This window comes from Panthera onca, chromosome B1, assembly GCF_046562875.1.
Source record: "Panthera onca isolate mPanOnc1 chromosome B1, mPanOnc1 haplotype 2, whole genome shotgun sequence".
Taxonomy (NCBI): domain Eukaryota; kingdom Metazoa; phylum Chordata; class Mammalia; order Carnivora; family Felidae; genus Panthera; species Panthera onca.
This window is the reverse complement of record NC_138342.1, coordinates 125,557,375-125,577,572: the sequence shown is the minus strand read 5'-3', so window position 1 is coordinate 125,577,572 and position 20,198 is coordinate 125,557,375. Positions and strand designations below refer to the sequence as shown.

Below are 20,198 nucleotides of genomic sequence, written 5' to 3'. Positions count from 1 at the left end.
GCTGCCTGTCAGAGGACTCCAGAGTCCCCAGTAATGAGCTGCTTTAGTACCCCCGCTGTCTCAGTCCTGGCTGGGGGCAGACTGTAGGAGGTGTGGCCTTCACTCTAACACAGTAATGGAACACATAGCAACAGCTAGGCCCAATGGTCCTTACACTCCCGGCAGTGGGCGATCTGAGAGGTGCCCGTCTGCCACTGCTTCCTAAGTCCATGTTCTTCCCACTATATGGCCATGGCCACTGGTCTACTCCTGGACCTCTAGTAATGCCCACCACCATTCAAGTTCTGTATTTCATTCAATCTAACATGCCACTAAGAAGACGACACTCCACTTTTCTATATAGTATTATGGAAAAAATATGGAAACCTTGATTTAAACTTTTACATTTATTGAAAAAGTTCTTTGACAAATTTTTATCCTGTATCCCTCTTGTGTATACATAAACAAAAAACAAAATATATTTAAGATATTTCTAAAACTTCTTCAGAGTCCAGCTCTCCTGAATCACTTTTCATCTCACTCACTGATATCTAGTTTTGCCCACACATTGTTCTTTTTTCCTTTGTGCCATCAAGAATAGTGGAGGATGCCTTATTTCTTGAAGTGGTACTCCACTATAGGACACAGAATTTTCTTCCAAGATGATAGCATCCACTTTCTAGGTATTTCCTGATGCTGGAACTCCTTTGACCTAACCAGAAGGCCTTAATGGCAGGTCTTCTAACTGCTACCAGGATTCATATTTCTTCCTCAAGTGGCCAAGTGGTTTGTTGATTGAAATGTTGAGCTACAGTTATCCAAACAGCCAGGAGAAATAAAAACAGGAGCACCTGGGTGGCTCAGTCAGTTAAGAGTCCAGCTCTTGGTTTCGGCTCAGGTCATGATCTCATGGCTTTGTGGGTTCAAACCTCACATTGGGCTCTGCGCTGATGACGTAGAGCCTGCATGGATTCTGTCTCCTATCTCACTGCCCTTCCCTCACTTGCACTGTCTCTCCCACAAATAAACTTTAAAAAAACAAAAAAAAAAAAAAAAACAAAGAAAGAATAAAATTCACATTTCTTCAAGACTCCTGCCTGGCAGACAGCAGATATAAGGATAAATTTCCATTCCCCGCCATGTTCAAAGGTGGAGGGAAGGTTGGTAATCTTACAAGGAGCTACAGGCAAAGAATAATGTTGTTAGGATACCAAGAGATAGGAAGATAGGAGAAAGATTCTCTTTTCATCGCTGTCACCAACTTATGTTCTGAAGTGACATGGATCAAATCACTTCACTGAATTCCAGTTGTTTTGTTTTTTTTGGGGTTTTTTTTTTTTTTTGGTCAATAAAAGGGTTAAAAGTTTCCCTAAGTTCTCTCTCAACTCTTTGTTTTAGGAGCCAAGGCCATACCTTTGAGTACTTCATGACTGGATCTGACAAAAATATTTTCCTCATGCAACTGCAGACTCAGCTGAACTTAATTCTCACTATTGGAACCACTCCTCTAGATAAGACAATGAAATGAGGGGGCTGGTCACATTCTGGTGTCTGTTGTTGGTGTGCATGGATGTGTGCTGGGGATGGGTTGAGGAGTCCTTGTCTACTCTGCTCTTTCGTGTCAGTAATAAGGGGTTTAATCAGAAAAGCGGATTCCTCAGAAGCGGACAAGAACAAAGCCCAAGATATGAAATATAGGAAACATAAGTTTCAATAGGGAAGTAGAATCTGACGATGACAAGGCTTCGAGACCACAGATGACTATGAGTCACCAAGAGAGGGCACTGAGTCATGAGCAAGGCCTCCCACGTAATGGGGTCCACCAAGGAGCCCAATCATCTTGCCTAAATCATCCTCACTCATTTTAGAATTCTGATTTATTCGAGTCAGTTCTGACTATAACCTCTATAGGATTCTGAGTAAAAGTCCAACTTTCAAAAAGTATATTCCTAGGAAACACGTTTCACAATGACATCTGTATCTGACTGAATTAATAATGAGTTTACAAGGGTAAAAAACGGATTTATGTGAACAAAACAGTGTTGTCAAATTGTAAGGGTCAGTTCCAAGGAGAAAAATTCTTTATAAAGTTAGGTCACTGACAACTTTTAAACTAAACTGAGAAATGTTCTCACAAATAAGTTCAAGATGGATTTTTTTCCCCACCTGAATATGCCTTCCAATAGAACTGTGCACGCGTGCGCGCGCACACACACACACACACACGTCACTTTAACTGTAAAAGAACTGGTTAAAATCAGTTTGATATACCATATGAAATATAATATTTACAGTAAGATTAAAGTAAAGGCACAGTCTTTCCAGTGGCATGGAATGCCTTAGGTACCCAGCACATTACAAGAACTCAAAGTAATGCTAAACACGAACACTAAAATTCCTAACAGCAGAAACCTATTTAAAAAAAAAAAAAAAAAACACTAGCTATAGTTCAAAATCCTTTGGAAACGGCATATAAAAGCTGAGGTTTTTAAAGTCTGTTTTATTTTAACCTCCTGGTAAACAGAAAGTCATCAAAAACCAATTTGTAGTGTTTCCAACTTTCAGACATCTCTAGCTCCAAGGTCAGGAGGTTCCAATTTAAGCATGCTTCACAATAACCTGGAGGGGTTATTAAAACACAGACTGATGGGCTGTACCCCAGAGTTTCTGATTCAGTAGGTTTAGGGTGGGGTCCGAGAGTTAGCATATCCAGCATGGTCCCAGGTGATGCTGATGCTGCTGGACCAGAGACCTAGCTTTGGGAACCACCGTCCTATGGTACTTAAGACAAAAATAGCATGAAAATTTCTCCCAAAAGATAAAAGATACTTAGTTCATTTTAACCAACACACGTCATTTTAAAAGTATCAGGAAATACTTTTGAAAGAAAAAAAACAGGAAGTTTTAGAGCAAAAATCAGTATCAAAAACCCCAAAAGAGCTAGAAATCACTTAAGATACTTGACACAATGAAAGACCAATGAAGAAGGAGTGATGCAAATTGGCAAGCACTGAGGAAACATCCACTGTGTCTTGCCTGGAACCACCTAAGCTATTGACAAAAGCCTTTGGTACTGAGAAGCCCAGTGGCTTCTTTATTGGGGCATAAGCTCAGGGCAAATCACCTAACAAGTGTTCCCTATCCTGGTGTTTTCACAAAAGTGAAATCTGTGGTGGAGAAAAACATGAGGAGGAGGAAGGAAAAGGGGGAGGAGGAGGAAGGAAAAGGGGGAGGAGGAGGAAGGAAAAGGGGGAGGAGGAGGGGGGTAGCAGGAGAAGGAGGAGGGAGAGGAGGGGGAGGAGGAGGAAGAGGCAGAGGAGGAGGGGGAGGAGAAGAGCAGGGGGAGGAGGGGGAGGAGGAGTAAAAGCAGGAGGGGGAGCGGGAGGGGGAGGAGTTCTCAAAAGCCTACAGAGTCTAAAATAATTGATTAAAACAGGTTTGATATACCATATAAAATATTTTTATAGTCAGATGAAACTTTATAAAGGCACAATCTTCCCAGTGGTTTGAATACCTTAGGTACTCATCACATTTCAGGAAGTCATAAGTAATGCTAAACACAAATTAAGTAACAGTAAAATTCTGAACAGAACAGGGTCATCTTGCTCAAGTAGGGAAAGGATGCAGCTGGTGGACAAGATGTCTCTTCACTGTTTGGCAGCCCAGTCAGCACCCAGTCCTCTCTGGATGAGAGGGAGGTACCTTTTGTGCACCGTCTGGCAAGTTCTGCCTTCTCTCTCAAGGCATCCCCTCTTCCCTGAAGCTTTCCTCAACCTCTGGGCCTCACGCAACTGCCCTGATTGCCCAAAATCCTGAGAAACTGAGCAGTCGTGTTCAGGAAAAGGACAAAAAAAAGAAAAAGTTATGATAAAAGCATATAGAGAGGTAAATCCAATAGTAAGGGTTTTTAAAAGAACATCATAAACGCTGCAGCAATATTTTAAAAGCCCTTAAATTCTTGGACAGCTGCCCACCTCAGATCAGTACGCCATGTCCTGCCATGCCAGAGAGAACATCTCCAGAATTCTGGCAGTGAAACACCACACAGTACTTTCCTCAGAGAACATGCACAGAAGTGAGCTCAGCAATTCTGGCCACAAACAGCACTCAGCTCCCAACTGGAGTTGGTCAATTTCAGTCAAGGCTGGCAAAATGATCAATAAAAAGTACTCACTTGAAAACACTATCCAAAAAAAGTCAGTATTGGCCTTTTAAAGGGCATGACACATTCATTCACAGAAATTTCATGCAGGGGCCGGGGGGAGACACTCTGCCTTCCTGACCAGCCTTCTTTCCAGTTCCCTCCCCAACAATTGGCTTTAACAGCTATGCAGCTAGACACTGGTGGGAAATAACACAAACAGATACCTTCTTCTTTCCCAAATTCTGTCTGCCCGGAAGAAACTAGTGCTTCACTTCTATCTTTCCTTACTTGGATAACCCCTACTCATCTGTCAACTGAGGTCTGAAAGGACATCTCTACTACGCCTTCCCTAAATTCCCCATTAACTCTGTTACCACAAAGCATGCTTTGTGTAATCTCTCCCAATGGACGGCTAACTACGCAAAGGTAGGAACTATGCCTTTATCTTTATAGCACTTGGCACAGTGTATGGGCACACACAGTATTTGTTGAACTATTTATATCTAAGCCTATTGAGGTATACAGATTAGTCATGTGTGTATACATATTCCTGATGGCTCACAACCAACAAAGAACTTGTTCCTTATTGTTGAGCTTCCAGTCTGATGACTTTATTCCTAAAACCCAACATCCTATTTTAACATTTATTTAAAAAATGGAAAGCTTTTTAAAAAGTTTTTTTTTTTTCACCCTGGTCCTTGCCTTCTAAAACACAGATCAAAATATTTTTTCACATTTTAATGACTCAGTCTTAATTATGAACATCTAATTATTACAGTGCAACATTTAATTTAGGACTTCAGAAAACACTCATTGTTTTTGGTTTTTTGGGTTTTTTTTTTTTTTAACATTTATTTATTTTTGAGAGAGAGAGACAGAGCACGAGTGGGGGGAGGGGCAGAGAGAGAGGGAGACACAAAATCCGAAGCAGGCTTCAGGCTCTGAGCTGTCAGCACAGAGCCCGACACAGGACTCAAACTCACAAAGCATGAGATCATGACCTGAGCCGGAACCAAGTGTCAGATGCTTAACCAACTGAGCCACAAAGGTGTCCCAACACTAACTGTTTTTAAAGATTAAGCGACCACTAAGATTTTGTTAAATTCTTAGAACCAAGTTTAGAATATTTCAACCTCTATGTTAGAGTTGTGATTTTGCATTCCTTTTTCTTAATACGTAGCTTTTTGCTGCTGATGTGTAATAATTGTAAGTGAAACAAGAGTTTTTAAAAATTTCCCAGAATGCACTGGCTTCTATTTTAGCTACTTAAAGACTTTCCTCATCTGTATGTCACGTGTTGGAGAGGTATGAACTTGTTAAACCACACAAAGGTCCTCCTTTGTGTCTCTGCTCCACAAACTCCAGCTCAAACACAACTTGTTCCACAAAGTCCTTCCTGATAAGCACAGACTTAACCTCTCCCTACTCCATGAAACCCCACCTAACTTTGTGTTATCACAGGAGAATAGACTTTTTGTAAGTTTATTTATTTGGGGGGGGGGGGGGGGCGCACACAAGTGGGAGAGGGGCAGACAGAATCCCAAGCAGGCTTCACACTGTCAGCGCAGAGCCTCACTTGGGGCTCGAAGTCGCAAACCGTGAGATTATGAGCTGAGCAGAAATCAAGAGTCAGATGCTTAACTGACTGAACCACCATGTGCCCCAGTAGAATATATTTTAATTCATTTTTTACCAGTTATTCTCCAAGGCCATACTGAGCACTTCCTAGGGGAGGTATCTTTTCTTATTCAAAAGTTTAAGGCTAGTGTCTAGTAAGGCATCAAAGTTTTTTTTACTAAGTGTTCAAAGTTATTTAAAACAAAGGTAGCTAGGGGCGCCTGGGTGGCTCAGTCGGTTGAGCATGCGACTTCAGCTCAGGTCATGATCTCATGGTTTGTGGGTTTGAGCCCCACGTTGGGGTCTGTGCTGACAGCTCAGAGCCTGGAGACGGCTTCAGATTCTGTGTCTCCCTCTGTCTCTGCCCCTCCCCTGCTCTCTCTCTCTCCCTCTCTCTCAAAAATAAATAAACACTAAAATTTAAAAAATTAATTAATTAAAAAAATTTTAAAAAGGTAGCTGTGATTCCATGCAATTTTCATGGTTACAAAAAAGTGAGACCCCTGATGATGGAGATTAGACAGAAAGACCCAAAGAACACCAATATGGGTTAAATACTAAACATTTTCATTTTTATTATTAATTTTGTTATTATAACTCATTGATAACTCAGGAAGTAGTACTATTTTAAAGGTCTTTTAAGGCTAATAGAAAAGTATCAGAAATTCTTATTAAGGGGAAAAAGGAAGAAAAACCTACAGATTAAAAGAGACTTAGAAACTTATCTATCAAATGCAATGTGTTTGGATCCAGATTAAATCAAACCAACTGCTGTGGGGGAGGGCAGACTTTAAATGAGTATCAGAAAATGTTGAATATAGCCTAATTCCTTGTAATATTAAGAAATGACGATTTGCTTGTCTTTAGGTGTGTGAAGGACACTGTGGATCAGGAAGAGAGTTAACCTTTTAGAGCTCTGTAGTAGCATATTTATGCATGAAAATATGATAATGGGCTTTCTATCAAATTGTGGGGGCATGGGAGTGGGGAGTGAGAAGTATAGGAGAAACAAGATTGGCTGTGTGGCAATGGTTACTGAAGCTGGATACTGAGTACATGTAGTTTAATTATATTTTTCTTGGGGCGCCTGGGTGGCTCAGTCGGTTAAGCGGCCGACTTCGGCTCAGGTCATGATCTCGCGGTCCGTGGGTTCGAGCCCCGCGTCGGGCTCTGTGCTGACGGCTCAGAGCCTGGAGCCTGTTTCAGATTCTGTGTCTCCCTCTTTCTCTGACCCTCCCCTGTTCATGCTCTCTCTCTGTCTCAAACATAAATAAATGTTAAAAAAAATTTTTTTTAAAAATCGTATTTTTCTCTCTACTTTTTGTACATGCTCAAACTTTTCCAAACTAAAAAGCTTTAAAAAAAAAAAAAAAAAAAAGCACGAGGTGTCCTTTTAATTCTATGGTTGGTCATAGCTGCTCCCCACCCCCCGCCACCAAACTGCCTTCTGGCTTTGAATAGTTTCCTGCTATGCAGGAGTCGCTGTTCCCACAAATGTGTTATAACATACTGTCCCATTCCTCCCTGAGGTTCCAGCCTTATACAGACAACATCCTATTTCTACTTCTACCCTGTACCAGAAACCCAGCCCCATCATCCCCATCCTATCTAAAAGACCCTATCAACCCCCAACACAGCTGAAGATTACACCAAGATGCCAGCTATTAATAGCTCTGAGAACCACACTATCTGCATCTGACAGCCTGGAGCTAAGACCACATTCCAGTTTTTTGACCTAGTCAGTGCATCTCAAAGAACACAAAACAGGCTGTGTTTTGGACATCAAGAAATAGGAATAGGACATCAAGACAGGAAGTAGTCACACAGTATTTTGGTGGTGATAAAATCCAGCACGGGTCCACCTAACACTCTTCCCCTAAATGTCAGGATGCCTCACATAGTTCTCAGCTGTACAGGCCTCCCCTCACCACCCTACATAGAGGAGTACCCTGCCCTACTCTCTGACTCTTTGGCTACTAACTTTCCTTCACTTTGATTTTTTTTGTTTTTGTTTGTTTGTTTGTTTGTTTTTAGGTTTATTCATTTATTTTGAGAGAGAGCGAGAACGCACAAGTTGGGGAGGGGCAGAGAGAGAGAGGGACAGAGAGAGAATCCCAAGCGGGCCCTAAGATGACAACAGAGAGCCTGAAGCAGGGCTCGAACTCACAACCCACAAGATCATGACCTGAGCTGAAGTCGGATGCTTAACTGAGCTGCCAAAGGCCCCTCTTTATTTGATTTTGTAGGACTTACGCTACCTGACCTATAGTACATGTTTATTTATCACCTTCCCTTCCTAGAATGCAACTTCCATGAGGAAGCTTGCTTGGTTTTCCTTTGTGTGCTCAGATTCTAAACAGTAATTGAAACACTCAGAGATCAAATGTATATTTGCTGAAAGCTCAGGATCCCAGGAGAAATACAACTAAATACCAAAGAGGGCTGGGAACAAAAAAGTTGATACTATTAAATACATAAACTGAGTACACACACTTCCATCACTACCCACACACCCACATGTAGTACAAAGGTGATAGCATTATTTTTATCCACTATCACATTTAGACTTCCTTAAATGGCTGAAAAATTAGTGACTCGGGATCACACAAATAATGGCTGAAGATGTCAGTCTGTGCCAGAAAAACCTAACAAGACCACAGTACCCTCACATGCCCTCTACAGTATTCACAATATAAACAAATCATCTCAGGATATAGGGTACAATGCAAATTATATTGGGGTTTTTAGAAGCCATATGGCACTGTCACTTTTAAATCAAAATCAATGTCCTCCCACTACTTCTTCGCCTACTGCAACTACACTAGACAGAAATCCCACCACCGCCACCACCAAAGAGATTAATTACAGTAACATCTAGGAAGCTGACCAAAATGGTGGGTGATTCAGAGTGCCTGGTTCTGGCTCTACCTCTCAGCTACCATGTGATCTTGGGCAAGGTACTATGGCTCAGTTTCAAGTGTAAAATAGGGAACAACAAAAGAGTCTCTAGCATAGGTTGATCATAGGGTTGATATCCCTGTACCAGACACACACTAAAGGCTAACTATCTTAGTTATCATGTTCAATATTATTATTATAAGCACTTCTGAACCAACTGGTACATTTATACTTTAACGTAATTCTAAGTAGGATTCATCCTCAAGGATACAAAAAAAGCCAGTTTGTCATTTTTTTTTAACGCCTGTAAAATCTGGTGAGAATAGATAATATATAATAATCTGGGAGCAATTCTCCTATAAATCTGTATTGAAGGAATGAATCACAGACATTAGGAAAGAAGCTTTTAAGAAAAGTGAAATTATTACTCAATACCCTCAAAATCCATTGCTGAGCTTTTTGTTAAATAAAATCATCCACTCAATGCACTCGGCATATAGCATCAAGCATGTAGAGAGCACCCAATGGAACGTACTTATTATTCTTACTGTTGTGATCATGAACCTCAAGGCAAAGAGGGATTCTAAGGACTTCCTGGCCCAAATTCTCTCCCTCCACACAGCCTAAAAATCTATAAAATTATGATTCAGACTCTAACATTGCTCTGCTGTCCCTCTGCCTCTACATAAGCTTTTCTGCCTTGATCTTCTAGGTACATCAATGTTCCGCCTGAGACTCAAATTAAATGAAAGTGCTCCACTGCTAACAAAAATCTAGAAAGCACTGCTATAGTCCAACCCACTACTTTATGGATAAAGAAACCGGGCCCTGGTCTAGAGGTCCAGCAACTTGTCTGTGGAACTAGCACCACTGTGGAACTAGAAATCCAGGCTCTTGAAACCTCATCCAGGGTTCTCCACTGCTAAGTGTTACTTCATCCGCAGATAAATGCATCAAAACTTCTACCAGAACCAGCATCTAGACCCAGATTTTCTCTGCTTGAAGTTCAAGTTACTAATTCACATCCCGCAACTCACCATAATTTCTCTCTGTTCTTCCAGATTCTTCAAAAAATTAGAAAATTCACGTAAGGAAGCATCTATAAAGAGAAAGTTACGATTATTTCGTAGCCAAAGCAAAGGAGAATAAACCAAAACCTCACTGTTACATACCTATGCAGCGTTCATCATCTGTCTCTGCGTCACCGATGAACTCAAATTTAAAGTCTCGGAGTGAATGTGCAAACTTCCGCTGGGCTGCTGAAAGACCTAGAAAGAAAGATTTAATGATTACCTGGGGCCTTGTTTTCAGTCCAGGCTTAGAAGAAATGTATTCATCCTAAGGTCACTAGAGCTGTAGGGCTCTTCGCCCAACCCAAGAGGAGGCACAACCCAACTCCTTTGCCAAGGGGCCCATCACCCTCAACCTGGCATGCTCTGGGATGCTTCTGTCTTCCCTTCTACACTCTGGCACGGAACAGGTGCTGGAGACATGTTTACTCCCTCCCCCACCCTCTTCTTCCTCAGAGATATAACTGCTTCACATTGTTCCCCAAAGCTCTTTCTCTTTATCTGCTCACTCAGGTCAGAACTTGCCCGATTCAAAAGTTCAGGCTATGATTAGGAATACATACACCTGATGGTATCTCCCAGCGCTGGAGGAGAACTGGCTGAATGCCACGGTTTCAAATATAAAAATATCAAAGCTCAAAGTCAGCCGGCCAGATGCCCTTAACTGACTGGCAAACTGCAGCCAGAGAAGCACAGAAGTATCAAAGAGTTTTCATAGAAAACAGCATGAGGAGGTAGCTAAAGGCCAAGCTTAAATGATGGAAAGAATTCATTCTGCAAAGACCTACACATTCTTATCTTTTTTTATTGGAAATTAATAGAAAATAGTAGAAAACTACATTGCAGTATCATTTACGATAGCCAAGATATGGAAGCAACCTAAATGCCCATCAGTAGAAGAACAGATCAAGAAAATGTGGTATGTATACACAATGGGATATTACCCAGCCATAAAAAAGGAAGGAAATCTTGCCATTTGTGACAACATGGAGAAATCTAGAGGGCATTACGTAACATGAAATAAGTCAGACAGAGGAAGACAAATACCATATGATTTCATTTATGTGTGGAATCTAAAAAACCAAACAAAAAGCAAAACAGAAACAGACTCATAGATACAGAGAATAAAGTGATGATAGCCCAAGGGAAGGGGGTTGGGAGAAGGATGAAATAGATGAAGGGAATTAAGAAGTACAATCTTCCAATGATGAAATAAGTAAGACCGAGGAATGTAAAGTACAGCATAGGCAATGTAGTCAATAACATTGTAGTAATTTTGTATGGTGACAGCTAGTAACTAGGTGTATTGTAGTGACCATTTCATAATGTATATAAATACCGAATCACTATGTTGATACTAATACAGTTATTCCTCAATTAAAAAAATTAAATAAAGGGAAGTATATACAAAGATAGAAAAAATAAGAAAATGATGGAAAATTCTACTTCGAAAATAGGGTAACATTTATTTTATGGGCCATAGCACATGCTGTGTATATCTCATTCAATACTCTTATATAAAATAAAGATTATCTTCATTTTACAGTGGGTGCTAAAGCTCAGAGATGTTAAACAATTTACACAGTTGCACAGCTACTACAACAGCAAAGGCTCGATTCTATTCCAGAGCTATTTGCACAAAGCTATGCCCTGGCCCTGGATACAATCCTGCCACCGGTCTAAAGCACCTTTTAAGAAGCTGTTCCCTGACTCCCACACCGTGAATATCGACAGACTGTGTTAAAGTTTCATGTCAAGCAGATTAAGAAGTTGAAAAAAATAAAACACAATCTATAACTGCTGGCCAGAGTACTCACACAAAAGATAAATGTAGACAAGAAAGAGAAGCCAAGAATGTCAAAACTGAGGGCTGTTTTTAATGAGATAGAAGCAATTTTCTCTTTTAGTCATTGACTAAACAAGGAATAAAAGCAAAAGATTCTTATTTTTACATTATAAAATGCTACCTGATTTTTTTTTTCTTTTACCAACTCTTTACCTCAAATCATTAAGTACAAAGCTCCCCAATACCCTCCTGGACAAGCTGCTTTCTCTCACTTCCCAAACTTTCTGACAATGCTCCCCAGCTCTTTCAGCTACTGTCATGGTTTGGTTTTGCTTCTTAATTTTCTTAACAGACTATTATTTTTTAGATAAATTTTAGATTCCCAGCAAAACTGGGCAGAAGGTACAGAGACACCCGGCCCCCACACGTGCATAGCCTCCCTCATTATCAACATCTCTCGTTATCGCAGCTTTTCAAACGTCATTCTTCCTCTAATTCATGTTTAGTTCGCTGTTCTCAAATCCTTTTTCTCTTTAAAATAAAAAACAAACTGAAAGACCAAAATGCAAAAGGTAAAAACCACAACACCTTCAGAGGATGATACAAGATTATAGCTTCTTACCCTTAGCATATGGAACAAAAGCACACACCATAATGTAAAATGTGATGGACTGCAAGCATGGTGACAATTCTCCACCTGTCCCTGTAGGCACCTCTTTTCAATGTGGACTCTGCGGCTCCTCCAGCAATAGGTAGAGTCTCTCTTCCCACACCTTGAATGTAGGCTGGCCTTAGAGCCAGCAGGATGTGGTGAAAGTAACACTGTGCCAATTGAGAACCTCCATCTCACGAAATTTTGTATACCTCTACTCGACTCTCTTAGAACCCTCTGGCTTCTGTGTGAACAAGCCCAAGCTAGCCTGCTAGTTGGTGAAAGACTAGTGGCCCAGTGTCCCCACCCACCCCCCCCCCGCCCTCCCCCAACTTACTGCCCCATGGGTCAGGCAGCCAACCTGCAGAAGCAAAGCTTTCCTGCCCTTTATGAAGGAGGTAATCCAGATGAACTTGAGTCCAAACTAAAATAAATAAATGGCTGCTGTTTAAGCCACTACGTTTGGGGATGATTTGTTACAAGGCAACAGATAAATTAATACAGAAAGGTTAGTAAAATTTGACTGTGTTAAACTTGAAAAATGCTTAAGACATTAAAAAAATGAAGATAAGCACACACCCAGGAGATGTAAGTAACAGCTATAGATCAATGAAGGTAGAAATTCTAATAAAAAAAAAAACTCAACAAAACACTTCAACAGGCCCTTCACAAAAGGAACTGAAGGAAATCTAAATGGCCTATAACCACATGAAAAGGGTGCTCAGACTCATTAGTGGTAATGAAAATGAAAAGCTCAACATACCTCAATACACTTACCAGACTGGCAAAAATTAGTCTGGTAAGTCCAGGTGTTGGTGTAATTCTGTGTTTGGAGCAACACAAATCCTCGCATACTGTTAGGTAAGAGTAAAAATTGGTACACTTACTCTTTAAGTACTTTGGCATTTTCTAGTAAACTTGATGATACCTACAACCCCAAAATTGTCCTTCTAGATAAATTCCCAAGAAAAACTCTTACACATGTGCACTTGTAGACATATACTAGAAAACCCATAACAGAATGATCATAATAATAGCAAAAACTGGAAAAAACAAATACCAAGTAACAACAGAACTGAAAATTATATTACATTCATACACCACAGAGTAAAAATAACTATCAATTCACAAGTCAACACACATGAATCTCACAACTTGGACAGAAAGAAGCAAGTCACACAGAAAAAATGCACACAGTATGATTCTCTCATAGAAAGTTCAAAATAAGCTACACTAAACTATATTCTGGGTTGCATATATAGGTCACAAAATTATAGAAAAGCAAGGAAATCATTATCTCAAAAGTCACACAATGTTTACCACTGGAGGCAAAGGAGAGCAATGCAAAGGGACGAAGGGATTGAAGGGATTTTAGCTCATAACCTAGGGGTGAGTCTACAGATAGATACTTGCTTTAACATTCTTCTTTAAAGTGTACGTTTGTTTCATTTTTGCCATAATTTCACAATTAAAAATAAAATCTTTAAAACCATAAAAGAGTAAAACCTAGCAATTTAGTCCATTCCAAAGTAACTTATTTTCCGTCGTCATCCAGGCAAACATATAATTATTCTCCAAGGTTTAACCACACTGGTGTGCTCTGGGTCACACATGCCAAACTCACTCCAGTCTGACACCCTTAAAATTGCTACTCCCTCACCTGAAACACTCTTCCCCTACCCCCACCCTCACCAGGCTGGTTCTCAACCCTGATGGCTCAGTCCATCTGTCTCTGATGGAGCCATCCTCCCTACCATCCTCTCCAAAACAAGGTCACCCGTGGTCCTTAATCCCTGTCTATTCTAATGCTGCTTTATCCTCCTCGTAGCACTTATTATCTGAAACTATCTTACATAGTCAGAACTCACTCAGGATTATCTATTTTCCCACTGTACAATATCATGTCATGTCCCTGAGGCAGTAACTGACAGTCTTGTGTGTCACTATATCCCTGAAACAGGGACCACAACAGTATTTTTCTTTTGTATCTCATGCACCTACTTCCAGATGTTAATAGTGTGTGCATTTATTACCATTGTTAATAACTTTATTCCATTTTACTAACGTTTGCTTTGTCGGTTCTCAACAGGGGCGTGTACATTGGTTCCACTTATGTGTATATATGTGTTTATATGTGTATATTTACTTATTTATACATTATACCCATTTTATATAGATTATTTATATAATATGTACAAACACTGGCATAAGTTATATTTTTCCCCTCTGGAGCTGTTTCCTGCGGTATTTGATCCAAATCACTAGGTCGAAATATACTTTGAAGACCATGTTTCATATGGTCATGGCAGGAGGCTCTCTAGAAAGTAAAAAACTTAATCTATCAATTTTTTAAATATTTCATAATACCTAATTTCATTTTGGCTTAAAATGTTTATAACAGCAGATTAAATTTGGGTTCATTTGCACAGCCAATATGATATTTCTCCCTGGGTAAAAAGCATGCTTTTCTCTCATTAAGTGCTAAGTATTGTAGTTACGTTAAAACTTTATTTTAAATACATACATATTTTTAATGTTTATTTTTTTGATAAAGCAAGCAAGCAGGGGAGGGGCAGGGAGACAAGGAGATAGAGGATATGAAGCGGGCTCTTCGCTGACAGCAGCGACCACGATGTGGGGCTCAAACTCATAAACCACAAGATCATGCCCTAAGCTGAAGTCACACATTCAGCCGACTAAGCCACCCAGGTGCCCCAATACTTTATTTTAGAATAAATCATTTTTCTTTCTGTTGACTTTTTTTCTGGTGTTATTAGAATTCATGAGGCAAAATTTTTATTGTTTAAAAATTTGACCACACCAAACTCCATTCAAGAATCACAAATGTATCATGTTTATTTAGTATATTCTAAATGTATTTATTCTCCCATATAGTTTATACCTCCATAGACATCTTCTGCCTTTTCAAACATAATATGAAATCATGAGATAGCTCACTATATTTAGTACAGTCCATTAAAGAAGCACAAAGATGTTTTATGCAAAGGATAATGTTTTCCTCTTTCCGGTATCACTGCACATAAATCTCAACCAGTCTTTAGTTTTCAAGTTACAAAAGCTAGCAACATTCCTCTATTGGGGGAAGATGGTGAGGGGCCCACTGGATGGGAATGCCTTTACTGAGTGCCTACTCTTTGTTAACTGACTTACAAATATTACTTCATTTACTCCTTATCATCAGCCTGGAGAGTAGGTGTTGGTGTCACTTTTTTTAAGTTTACTTTATTTTTGAGAGAGAGAGGGAGAGAGAGAAAGCACGTGCAAAAGTGCAAGTGGGGAAGGGGCAGAGAGCAAGGAAGACAGAGAATCCCAAGTAGGTTCCAAGATGCCAGTGCAGAGCCTGATGCAGGGCTTGAACCCATGAACCTTGAGATCATGACCCAAGCTGAAACCAAGAGTTGGACACTTAACCAAGTGAGCCATACAGGTGCCCCTGGTGTCACATTATTTTACAAATGGGTTAAGTAGGTTCAGAGACAGGTTAGCGACTTGATCAAGGTCACAGACCTCTTTAGACTGCTAGTAATAAGTCCTGGAGGCAAAGGATCCCTTCCCTAGTCTCTCAAGCTTCTACCAATGTCCCTTCCATTACATCATTCCGACTTTCAGAAGACAGAACATTATTCTCTTGTCCAGATCTCACCCAATTATCTGAACAGCTCTAATGCAGATTCTAACTAAATGGAAAACTCACAATCACGTGGCTCCATGCCCCCATCCTTTCCTGTCTACTAATTCCTCACTACTGTGAATGAAATACCTTCAAGGTGTGAAAGAAAATAAAGCACAACTAATGTAAAAGAATTCATGTGATTTGCACTCTTTCAAATGAACCTGGGCTCAGAGTCGCCCAGACTAGAATTTTTAGGTCTTCAATCCACAGACAAATAGGAAGAAGCAGAGGCATATAACTCTTCCCAGGGCTAAGAGCAGTGTGAGAGATGAGGAGTTACATTTGAGATCTCATGAATTTGAGATATAGCACACGTAGGGATCCAATCACAGTTAAAAGCCTCCAGACACTGGCCCAAATTGCCAAAGCTCACCCTTGCTGATGATACAGATGAGAAAACTATCTTTTGCAGAATGCCCACCTATTAACCAGTTTTCAGTTATGACCATGAACTCTGAGTCACATACAGGCACTTTGAAGGAGGTGAATGGGAAAACTCTCTGTTTGACTGCTCTACCTGACCCAGCCTGGCTCTGGTAATAAGGTCATAACCACTATCTCCAGCAACTCCCCACACTGTCAACCGAAGCACGAATGGGGACGCCTAAGGAAATGTGGCATGTCCTCTAATTCTGGGCTTGAGAAGAAAAATGAAACAGCAAACAAATGTGCCTTTCTTACTCATTAAATTTGAAATATAAGACTCTGCACAAGCCATATCGGATGCTAAAGCCTTTTTTCAAATAGGCAAACTGCACCTAGATGTTCACATTCCTTTGCATGTAGAGACCCAAGTAACTAGTTTATCAAATATGCAAAAGCTCTGCCAAGAGAAGGTCTGCCACCCATTCTGCACATCAAAACACGTACCAAAATTCTTCAGTGTTTTATTTAGAGAGGAACAGGGTACAGACTCTAAGAACTTCATATCTTTCATGCCAGATTCATGCCAAGGAAATAATGCCGATGTTAACCCAACTCAACTTGGAAATGAAACAAAATTCCTCTAGATCTGTAAACTGGCTTCATATTTTCCTTCTGTTTTCCAGATTTACAAAACTGGCAGCAGCACTACATACTAAAAAAGCCTCTCTATAGGAGTCAAATAAGAAGGTAAATGACTCTCTTTGTAGATTTTTTAAAATAATGCAAACATCTCACAAATCCAAAATGCAGCCCTGAAGGCCAAATCACAGGCTGTTCCAGCAACAGCTCAAGGGCCAGCCTGGTCTCTGGAACTGTTACATTAAGACATTCCTGGCCCTAACTCTCCAATTCCAGCCCAACTGGAGTGTCTATGTAGTAAGGTCTTCTTAATCGTAGGAAAAGCACCATCTAAAGTCACTAGAATATTCTAGACCTAAATTGACAAATTTATGGAGTCGAGGAAAATAAGGTGAGTCCACAATGATGCATGTGCCTCAGGAAAAAAATGCACAAACTTGGAGTGTAAGACTCAAGACCCAACATGGCACATTAACAGACAGCCAGATTCTGTTAGCCAAAATAATTACAAAGAGAGTACTTTCAAAGGAAGGGATCTGAACACTGCAAAGAATCCCACAGGCAGGTCCACACTGGAGACCACCACCCCAATCTTCGCTACACCTTCTTCCAAGCTTCAACTGCACTGCACACATTCAGCAGTGCAAAGGGTCTACTCGGGCTAGGTTCTGTGTACAGAGAGAGTACCTGTCACTGAGCAGAGATTGCTAGCGATCACCCAGCCTACCAGTTTTCAAACTGTCTTGGGCCACAGAATTGGTTGTTCAAAGAAAATCTTATAGTGAGAACGGAACAATTAGTTGACACTTAAATGTATCTGCTGCTGCTGTAACTAATCACTATAAATGTAGTGGCTTACAACACCACAAATTTATTATCTTATAAATAAGGAAGATTTTTGGAACCTTTGGCCTGGACGTCAGAAGGCCAAAACGGGTCTCACGGGGATGCATTTCTTCTGGAGGCTCGAGGCGAACACTGTTCCCTTGCCTTCTCGAGGCTCTACAGGTGCCCAAATTCCTTGGCTCACAGCCACCATCCCCCAGTCACATCATTCTGACCTCCTGTCACACAGCTTCTTGGACTCTTAAAGACCACCATCCTAACCAAGGATAATCTCACCACCACAAGGCCTTTCATCTCATCTGCAAAGTCCCTTCTGTCATGTAAAATAACATACTCACAAGTTCCAGGAATAGGAAGAGACCTCTTTGGAGGGCCATTAATCTGCCTACCATACCTTATAATGTCAGGTACTCTCCTGACCACTTTACATTTATTGATTCTTTTAAGTTGTCCTTCATCCCATCTGCCTTCATCTCATTCCTATACTTCCAGGAATCCAAGTGGCCAGAATTCCAGTGTTCCTTTCTCAGCGTCCCCGTTCTTCATTCTACACATCCACATTCTACTCATTTACCCAAACATTTGCCAGGCACAGTGTTCTAGACACAGAGCATACTGCAACAAATAAATCACACCAACTGGAGTGAGAGTGGGTGACAGGCCAAAGTGAGAGGGGGGAAGTAGAAAGGGAATAGAGAAGGCAAATAATAAAACATAAATTACATAGGACATTGGTAAGCAGGTAAGAGCCATGGAGAAAACTGAAGAAAGGTTAGGAAAATGGGAACATCTGGGGAGAGCCTGAACAGATCTGAGCAGATGGCACAGAAAAGATGGTATCGAAGCAAAGACTTGAATGATGCAAGAAGCAAGCCACATGGATAACTGCAGAGGAGACTTTCCAGACAGAGGGCACAGTCATGAACAGACCTGGTGTAGGACAGCAAAAGGCTAGTACTGCTGATGCTGACTGAGGTGGGGCGGCAGGGGGGGGGGGGGGGGGGGGACAGACAGAGCAAAAGGCAAGAAAGTCAAAGACAATGGGGAGCAGTTCAGAAAGGACCTGAGCATCTATTACAAGCAAGAGGGGGAGCTTCTGGAGGGGTCTGAGAAGGGACATGATCGAGTATTTAACAGCATCACTCTGGATGCTGTGTCAAGAACACATGGAAGATGGACAAGAGGGGAAAAGGGAAAACAAGTTAGGAGGCTACTGCCCGATCCAAACAAGAGATGATGGTACTTCTTTAAAGAATTTCTGGAAACTGTGCCAACAACTGATAAGATTTCAGGGTCTCAACCTAATGAGTTGAGGGGCCCACGTGCAAAAACATCCCCAAGAATAGCAATCACCTTCAAAACTTCTTGGCTTCAAAGTGAAGAAAGTCTGATTTGTAAGTGCTTAACATCAGTAGAGCGTTTTCATTGCCCCGTGTTAGGAGTTCAATTGTGGCCCACCCCCGCCCAGTTTACATAGTACAGTCCTAACCCTCCAGATCTCAGAATGTGATCTTACTTAGGGAGTCTTTACAAGTATAATCAAGTTAAAGTGGGGTTACTGGGGGCGGGAGGGGGGGCCCTAATCCAGCATGACAGGTGTCCTTACAGAAGGGCAAAGTTCGAACACAAACACACACACAAAGGGAAGACGAGGTGGCGAGGCAAGGAACAAAACGTCCATCTACAAGCTAGAGAGGAACGCCTGGAACAGAGGCTTTCCTCACAGCCCTCAGAAAGAACTAACCCTGCTCACGCCTCGATTTTGGACTCCCAGCCTCCAGGGCAGTAAGACAATAAATTCCTGTTGTGTAAGCCACCCAATCCAGTCTGTGGAAGTTTGTCATGGCAGCCCTAGCAAACTAATACATCAGGATTCTTTTTTTTCTCTTTTTAGAAAAATAAGGTAGCCTTGGGGTTAAAATACAGGCATGAAAACACTACTGGCAAGGATTGTTTTTACAGATCAGGGATGTAAACTCAATGACAAAGCATTATTATCCAAACATTCTGGTACTGAATATAGTAACTTGGCATTCAAACTGGTTTCCAAAATGTTCTAAGAAAGAGGAGATAAAAAGAAAAACAAAACCATAGAGAGGGGATAATGTCAAGACAAGCTACCGTGTTAACCACAGTATATGCTTAAGGCCCAAAGTAAATACTAGTAAGGACTGAGGTGTCAGGTGTTCATCTGGCTAATGAATGTGAGCTTTCCCGCCCTTTTGCCATTGGAGTATCACCATTTCACAGCACAAACGAGAAACTTAGCTGCCAACCAAAGAAAGCCAAGAGTTACTATGTGCTTCTCCTTTCTCTCAAATGCTTTAATATTTATTCCCTTTAAAATAATTTTTCTAACATTTTTTTTTTGAGACAAAGAGAGACAGAGCATGAGTGGGGAGGGGCAGAGAGAGAGAGAGAGAGACATAGAATCTGAAGCAGGCTCCAGGCCCTGAGCTGTAAGCACAGAGCCTGATGTGGGGCTTGAACCCACGAGCTGTGAGATC

General features: G+C 40.9%; 1 protein-coding gene across 5 annotated transcripts in view; it reads right to left on the bottom strand.

Moving 5' to 3' along the window:
• Positions 1–20,198, bottom strand: part of ARHGAP10 (Rho GTPase activating protein 10) — a 321,446-nt gene that overhangs the window by 230,199 nt on the left and 71,049 nt on the right. For all 5 annotated transcript variants that reach the window (XM_060655658.3, XM_060655661.3, XM_060655662.3 and 2 more), the window contains exons 2-3: positions 9,811–9,906; positions 9,676–9,737 (exon numbers count right to left, since the gene is read on the bottom strand). In XM_060655658.3, the coding sequence (XP_060511641.2) occupies positions 9,676–9,737; positions 9,811–9,906 (158 nt within the window). The remainder of the gene's footprint in view (positions 1–9,675; positions 9,738–9,810; positions 9,907–20,198) is intronic.